The sequence below is a fragment of the Eulemur rufifrons genome, chromosome 6 (assembly GCF_041146395.1).
Source record: "Eulemur rufifrons isolate Redbay chromosome 6, OSU_ERuf_1, whole genome shotgun sequence".
In the NCBI taxonomy this organism is placed as follows: Eukaryota; Metazoa; Chordata; class Mammalia; order Primates; family Lemuridae; genus Eulemur; species Eulemur rufifrons.
Window position 1 is genome coordinate 57,547,518 of NC_090988.1, and position 7,973 is coordinate 57,555,490.

The 7,973-nt window shown below is 52.9% G+C and overlaps 1 protein-coding gene across 5 annotated transcripts; it reads left to right on the top strand.

Annotated features, from left to right (window-relative positions):
- Nucleotides 1-3,839: 3,839 nt before the first annotated feature.
- On the top strand, nt 3,840-7,889 carry SMPD1 (sphingomyelin phosphodiesterase 1). Of its 5 annotated transcripts, none has more exons than XM_069469451.1 (6): nt 3,840-4,321; nt 4,801-5,613; nt 6,094-6,265; nt 6,499-6,575; nt 6,787-6,932; nt 7,094-7,889. In XM_069469451.1, the coding sequence occupies exons 2-6, from the start codon at nt 5,444-5,446 to the stop codon at nt 7,501-7,503; spliced, it is 975 nt and encodes a 324-aa protein (XP_069325552.1). In that variant the 5' UTR covers nt 3,840-4,321; nt 4,801-5,443; the 3' UTR covers nt 7,504-7,889. The 5 variants fall into 5 exon arrangements, with proteins under 5 accessions (XP_069325552.1, XP_069325550.1, XP_069325547.1 ...); XM_069469449.1 differs by having other exon boundaries at nt 4,801-5,573; nt 7,074-7,889; XM_069469446.1 differs by having other exon boundaries at nt 4,801-5,573.
- Nucleotides 7,890-7,973: the final 84 nt, after the last annotated feature.

The following is a 7,973-nucleotide window of genomic DNA, read 5'->3' on the forward strand; positions in this document are numbered from 1 at the left end:
GGAGACTGAGGCACAAGGATCGCTTGAGCCCAGGAGTTTAAGGCTGCTGTGAGCTAGTCTGATGCCACGGGCACTCTAGCCTGGGCAACAGAGCAAGACTATCTCAAAAATTAAGAAGATAAGGAAATCTGTTAATCAGAGACAAGCTACCAGCCATATATATATATATATATATATATATATATATATTTTTTTTTTTTACATTCTTTTTTTTTCTTTTTTATTTCAGCATATGATGGGGGTACAAATGTTTAGGTCAGGCCGGGCTCGGTGGCTCACGCCTGTAATCCTAGCACTCTGGGAGGCCGAGGCGGGTGGATCACTCAGGTCAGGAGTTCAAGACCAGCCTGAGCAAGAGCAAGACCCCGTCTCTACTAAAAATAGAAAGAAATTATCTAGCCAACTAAAATATATATAGAAAAAAAATTAGCCAGGCATGGTGGCGCATGCCTGTAGTCCCAGCTACTCAGGAGGCTGAGGCAGTAGGATCGCTTAAGCCCAGGAGTTTGAGGTTGCTGTGAGCTAGGCTGATGCCACGGCACTCACTCTAGCCCGGGCAACAAAGCAAGATTCTGTCTCAAACAACAAAAAAAAAAGGTTTAGGTTATGTATATATTGGTTGTGTAAATTGAGGACCTGTAGGTTTGTCTTGTATAGCCTTAGGCCTGCTAATGAATTATAAAGGATATCTACAGGAAGGGAGGGGGACACGATGAGGAATGTCTGACCTCCCTTCTCATGGCCAGCAACTCAGTTTTAGGGTACCCCCTTGGCCAATAGGGGGTCCATTCAGTCAGCCAGTGGAGGGTAGCCTTATGATACGCAGCAATCAATAGTTCTATCAAGAGCAACAATATGTATAAAAACACTGTCAACCTAAAATAATCAAAAGGGGCAGAATATAGTTTAAAGAGAGTTTGTTCAAGGACAAAGTTTGAGGATGGGCTGCCCAGGAAGTACAGATTCCAAAGAATAAAAGTCGGTGTTCCAAAGGGTAGAAGTTTGTCATCACTTATATGGACAAAACTTAAGGGCATTTGATAGAATTTCAACATCTTTCTATGTAAGGCTTAATGCATAGTTACAAAGATCTGATTAGTTGAGGTGATTTTTTTTTTTTTCATTCAGGAAAGGTACATTTAACATTCCACACTGAAGCTGTAACTGTCATGGGGTCTTGGGCACCATCTGGTCTGAGTTGGGTACAGGACAATAAGGTAGACAGTTAACCTGTAACAAATATCAGTGATTGGAAGGGGGGAGGTCTGGTCTCACGTCCCTCCTAGTCATTTACAGAAGATGAACAATGAGGAAGAGTTAAACTATAATCTGAAAAGCAAACTTGCAAACATGCTACCTAACTCAGTCTCCAGAGCTTAACTTCTCCCTTGGTATAATAAATTTAGAGGGTCCTGAAATTTTATTTTCTTTTACAACACTATGTAAAAGAAGATTGGGCAAATGATAAAGAAGAAAATGGTCAAGAAAGATATTATGAAGGAGATGGGATATGAGCTAAAGTCTAGGAGAACAGGTAGAATTTGGACCCTGGGGTCATTGGCGTCCTCCAAAAGGAAAGACAGATTCAGAGCAGTAACAGTTAAGGGGAAATGAGGCTACTTGAAATCCCCGACAGTGAAATGGGAAAGGGGAGATTACGTTTCATAGCAAATGTACCAGGCTCTTTCATGCCTCGTGCTTTATACAGAAGTTCTTCCTCCCTTTCCTTCTGCCAGAATTTTAATCCTCGAAGATTATAGATGCAAGCCTACAGTTATAACAAAGAAGTAGTTGTCAAGGAGGAAAAACTTTTTCCTCTACCCTCTTAGGTTCAGTGCCCAGGCCTGTGAATTAGACTGAGAAAGACAAATTAACAGGAGAGAAGAGTTTATTTGTATGCACAGGGGAATCAACAAAAGAAGTAGCTGGCTCATTAAATGGTTGAAGTTAAAGGCTTATGCACGTATTTTAGCAGGGGAAAGGGGAGAGGGAGAAAACTAGGAAAAAAACAAATAGGTTTCTTTAGGAACTGCAAATGGGTTTTTAAGAGAACAAAGGGGAAATCAGAAAGTTTGTGATATTCTTCATCTCTACCAGTATGAGTGGGCTTTCTGTCCTCTTCAGGGCCATAAAACTCCCCTGGAGAGGGTACTTATGGTGAGTTTACCCACCTGCGAATAGAAGCCTCCCCAAAGAGGAGATTTATGACACTCCTCATTTCCCAGAAGTTTTTGCTTTTTAGTCAGAATAAGGGAAGCTCCAAAAAGGTTTCCTTTCTGCATCTATTGAATCTGAAATGTCTTCAGCTTAAAATAATCTGTATACCAACTCAGGAGTTCTGAGTGGATCCCCACATAGCAAAGCATAGAGCCAGAATGTTGCATTCAAATTCCAGCTCCAGCATTTACTGGCTAGCTGTGGGATGCTGAGCCAGTTACTTAATCCTACTTTCCTCCTCTGTAAAATGGGGAAAATTATAATACCTACCTCCTAAATTTGTTGTGAGGATTGAATTAATGCTAAGCCCTTAGAAAAATACCTAGTACATTATCTTTAAAATACATGCTAATTATTACCATGATTACTCTGAGATGATGCACACAGAACTGGGGGAAAAGAATTTTCTCACTCGGAGAAAATTCTCAAAGAAAAGAACTGACAGGACTTGATAGCTCTGTGGATCATGGTGAAGCACTAGGAAAATAGCTTAGGTTTTAACTGATCGTCTGCCACTTAACTTTTCCGTGCCTCGGTTTCCCCATCTGTAAAACAGGGGTAATAGTAATGTACGCACTTCTTAGGGCTGTTGTGAGAATTGAAGATTAGTAACTATAAAGTGCCTAGATCAGTGCTTGGCACTGGTAAAAAACGCAATAAATGTTAGCTTTTACCAGCGTGGATACACGGTGAGGGACCTAAGTTCTAGCCGATGTTCTTGGCCTTCATAACTGTATAGTCTTTATTGCTTAGTTACTTCATCATCTCTAAGCCTGAGTTTTCTCATCTGCATCAAAGGTGACTCGAGCTGGGCATGGTGGCTCACGCCTGTAATCCTAGCACTCTGGGATGCCGAGGGGGAGAATCGCTTGAGCTGAGGCCTTCGAGACCCCCTGAGTAAGAGCGAGATCCCCGTCTCTACAAAAAATACAAAAATTAGCCGGGCGTCGTGGTATGCGCCTGTAGTAGCAGCTACTGGGGAGGCTGAGGCAGGAGGATAGCTTGAACCCAGGATTTTGAGGTTGCAGTGAGCTGTGATGACGCCACTGCATTGTACCCGGGCGACAGAGCGAGACTGTCTCAAAAAAAAAAAAAAAAAAAAAAAAGTGACTCAAAGATCCTCAAGGGTGCTGGTGCCAGTGGCAGAGCATGGGAAACCAAGGGGAGGCGCTGCCTTAGCAGGGGCAACACATCCTGTGGAAGGATCCCTGCCCGGCCCTGCTCTCTCCACTACCCCGCCTCCCTTCGCGAATTAAATGCCCGAGTCGGCCTGGCAGTTATTGCAGGAATCTGAGTGCAGATTTGCACAGAGGGGGCGCCTAGGAGCCTCTGAAGGGCCTCCCACCAGCTGCCCTACATGGGGCCCCAGAGCACGAGCGCGGCGGCTGGTGCGGGCTGGTGCGGGCTGGTGCGGCCGTGACCGCAAGGCAGAGCCCCTGGTAACCGCAGGGACCGACCGTCCACACCAGCTGTCCCAGTGGCCTCGGTCCCGGCGGGGGCGGGGGTAGAGGGGCGGGAACGGGGCGGGAACCGGGGCGGAAACCAGGGCGGTCCCCGGCTAACCCCGCCAGCTCCGCCTCCGCGGCGTTGACAGGACTCGCTGCCGCCCCCAGGATCAGCTGCTGGGGACCAGAGGAAGAGGAAGGGGCGGAGCTGCTTTGCGGCTGGCCGCGGGACCATCAGCCGACCACAGCGAAGGGTAATCGGGTGTCCCCAGCGCCGCCCGGGTCCCTGAGGGCCAGCTGGGGCCTAGGCCGGGGGGCCTGGACAGTCGAACCGGCCCTGTCTAGGAAGCCCAGCAATGCACCGCCACAGAGTATCACTCTGCCAGAGCCACCCCAGGTCCGGCCGGGAGCAGGGACTGGACAGCTCCACGGGAGCCCTCCGACTCCTTTGGGTGGGCCTAGGCCTGGCGCTGATGCTGGCTCTGCCTGAGTCCCTGGTTCTATGGGCCCCGGCGGCAGCCCACCCTCTTCCTGCCCGAGGCCATCCTGCCACGTTCAATGCCATAGTGCCCCAGCTCCGGAATGCCTTCTTTGGGTGGCGGAATTTCACCTGCCCAGTCTGCAAAGTCCTATTCACCGCCATCAACTTCGGGCTGAAGGTGAGCTAAAAGGGCTGAGGGTGGAGCAGGCCAAAGGGGAGCCCTGGCGGTGGGGGCTGGGGCCAATGTGGGAGCCCTGGGGGGGTCCCATGGCATTCCCAATGGAGAGGGCAGCATCTACAAGCCTTTACTGAGTTTGCTCCCCTTTGGGGACACCCATGGCTATGTGCCACCACCATCCCACTGAGACCTTTGTGAAGTAGGAAAAGAATGCAGACAGTGCCTGAGAAAGCCAGTAGGTGAAGCAAAGGCCTGAAATGCCACTGGCCACTGAGCTAAAGAGGAAACGATGGCCTGGTGCTGCCTCAGTCACAAGACAAGGTCTGGGAGGCAGGGGGTGCACTGAAGTTCCTCACCACGGTGGCACTGAGTCCAACTCAGCCCCAGTTTGGATATGGAAGCCCAGGGGGTGGTGGCCAGGGGTTAGCCTGGTTCCCCGGCTCTCTCTGACATCTCACCACTCATTCCTCCCACCACAGAAGGAGCCCAACGTGGCCCGGGTGGGCTCCATGGCCATCAAGCTGTGCAAGCTGCTAAAGATAGCGCCACCCACTGTGTGCCAGTCAGCTGTCCAGCTTTTTGAGGATGACATGGTGGAGGTGTGGACACGCTCAGTGCTGAGCCCATCTGAGGCCTGTGGCCTGCTCCTGGGCTCCACCTGTGGACACTGGGACATCTTCTCATCTTGGAACATCTCTTTGCCAGCCACACCGAAGCCACCGCCCAAGCCACCCAACCCCCCAGCCCCAGGCGCCCCTGTCAGCCGGGTCCTCTTCCTCACTGACCTGCACTGGGATCATGACTACCTGGAGGGCACAGACCCTAACTGTGCGGACCCACTGTGCTGCCGCCAGGGCTCTGGCCTGCCGCCCACCTCCCAACCAGGTGCTGGATACTGGGGCGAGTACAGCAAGTGTGACCTGCCCCTGAGGACTCTGGAGAGCCTGCTGAGTGGGCTGGGCCCAGCTGGCCCTTTTGATATGGTGTACTGGACAGGAGACATCCCCGCCCATGACGTCTGGCAGCAGTCTCGACAGGACCAGCTGCGGGCCCTGACCACCATCACAGCCCTCGTGAGGAAGTTCTTGGGGCCAGTGCCAGTGTACCCTGCTGTGGGCAACCATGAAAGCACACCTGTCAATGGCTTCCCTCCCCCCTTCATTGAGGGCAACCATTCCTCCCGCTGGCTCTATGAGGCAATGGCCAAGGCATGGGCGCCCTGGCTGCCTGCTGAAGCCCTTCGCACCCTCAGGTACTCAAGGTCCATGGAAACCCAGGCAGGGAAAAGAAATGTGGATTGAAAGTGAAGGGAGGGAACCTGGGGCATTGTCTCTGACTGCTCTGGCATGAGTCCTCAGTGCTCTTCACTGGCGCCTCCTAATCCGACCCCACTTTCCCGGCCACCATCCTTCCAAGGGCTGGCAGCATACCCTCTCCATGCCCCAGTCTGTGTCTTTGCTCATCCCCATCTGCCCACCTTACCCCCACCCAGGTCCCAGGAAGATCCCTCTGCATGGCCTTTGCTTCCCACTCTAGTTCAGTCTTGCTTCTCCCCCGAATTCCTAGAGCCCTCGGCCCTCTGAGCCATTCTCTTCTGCCAGACAGGCCCTACAGTTAGCAGTGTTTGGTGTTCAGCTAGAATGTGAGCTCCTTGAGGATGGGGATGATGTCCTGCATGCCTCTGCCCCCCACCCAAATGCCCCGCACAGGACTGGGCAGGCAGGACCAGGATGATGAACGAGTGTTGACCCCTCGTGTTTACTTTGTTTCAGAATTGGGGGGTTCTACGCCCTTTCCCCGTGCCCTGGCCTCCGCCTCATCTCTCTCAATATGAATTTTTGTTCCCGTGAGAACTTCTGGCTCTTGATCAACTCCACAGATCCTGCGGGACAGCTTCAGTGGCTGGTGGGGGAGCTTCAGGCTGCTGAGGATCGAGGCGACAAAGTGAGGGAGAGTGGTGGGAACATGGTGGTGGAGGTGGTGTGGGGAGCTGGGGGAGAAGCAAGCTCGGTTGGGCTAGAGCACCTGTGGACAAACAAGCCTGATTTTCTGCTGCTGTTCCCTGGGACTTCAGCTCCTGGTTGCCCCTGGCAGCCCTTTCATTCACTTCTCCCCTCTCTGGCCAGGACTCTCTGGCCCCTTGATGCCCTGATAACCACCCTTAACTCTCCCTCCAGGTGCATATAATTGGCCACATTCCCCCAGGGCACTGCCTGAAGAGCTGGAGCTGGAATTATTACCGAATTGTAGCAAGGTAGGAGGGAGATGAGGGTGGGAGTGGGGTTGGGGTGAAGGGATGAAGTGTCTCAAGGTTGGAAATTCCCTTGAGCATCTCACCATCCCCGCCACCCCATGTGGTGGGGAGGCTACTTGAACAGGTTGGAGAAAGAAAGCACTCCATCTCCCCAGACCTCTTCCTCCCCCTCCCTAGAATCTTCTGGATATAATTAGTATCTTCTGGTCAGGTATGAGAACACCCTGGCCGGACAGTTCTTTGGCCACACTCATGTGGATGAATTTGAGGTCTTTTATGATGAGGAGACTCTGAGCCGGCCGCTAGCTGTAGCCTTCCTGGCGCCCAGTGCCACCACCTACATCGGCCTCAATCCTGGTGAGTGAGGCGGAAGGGAGCTTTCCTCATCCTGGAGTTGGTGGGATGGGGGGTACGGGGAGGGGGGTCCAGGGGGTCAGCAAAGGGTGGGCAGGATATGTGGCCCTTCCCTGGACTTGCCTTTGCTCCTTTCGTCTCCAGTCAGCCCTGCTTCCTTGCAGGTTACCGCATCTACCAAATAGATGGAAACTACCCCGGGAGCTCTCACGTGGTCCTGGACCACGAGACCTACATCCTGAACCTGACACAAGCAAATGTGCCCGGAGCCACGCCGCACTGGCAGCGCTTCTATAGGGCCCGAGAAACCTACGGGCTGCCCAACGCACTGCCTGCCGCCTGGCATGACCTGGTATATCGCATGCGGAGCGACACGCAACTCTTCCAGACCTTCTGGTTTCTCTACCATAAGGGCCACCCGCCCTCGGAGCCCTGCGGCGCACCCTGCCGCCTCGCTACTCTGTGCGCCCAGCTCTCCGCCCGCGCCGACAGCCCTGCTCTTTGCCGCCACCTGGTGCCGGATGGGAACTTCCTTGATGTTCAGAGCCTGTGGCAGCGGCAGCAGTTCTGCTAGGGCCCCAGGGCCCAGAGTTGGGACAGTTCTTTCAAGGAGGGGACGCCACGGAGCGCTGCAGTGGTTCAACCTGGCAATCATGTCTGGTGGAAGGGCCCATCCCTGGGCCCCTAGGTACGCTGGGAAGCAGGACCTTCTCCCTTCCTGGAGCTGGTGTAGCTGGACGTGGGAGGGGGTGGCTGCTCTGCCTGTGCCCAGTATCTAGACTGCCTGGGAGCTGCTGTCCTTCATGGCCCTGGAGCTGAGGAATAAGTGGACACTGCCCTGGGCAGACCAGACAGGAGCTGTTACCCGCCAGGCCTGTGCTCCCCAGCCAGGAACCCGGTACTGTGCTGCTGCCTGACCCTGCCAGGCTGTTAAAATAAAGATAAGAGACTTGGACTCCAGAGACCCCTCTGTGACTATCCCGATTTCTTCTTTCTAAGCAGGCAGGGCAAGGAGACCTTGGGAGCAAGATCATAACTGAGGTG

Excerpts from the sequence above, each read along its gene's own strand:
- SMPD1 (XM_069469446.1), top strand. The coding sequence starts at position 4,019 with ATGCACCGCCACAGAGTATCACTCTGCCAGAGCCACCCCAGGTCCGGC. Across the intron at positions 4,322-4,800 it reads CCATCAACTTCGGGCTGAAG|AAGGAGCCCAACGTGGCCCG; the intron begins GTGAGCTAAAAG and ends CTCCCACCACAG. Across the intron at positions 6,266-6,498 it reads CTGAGGATCGAGGCGACAAA|GTGCATATAATTGGCCACAT; the intron begins GTGAGGGAGAGT and ends CTCTCCCTCCAG.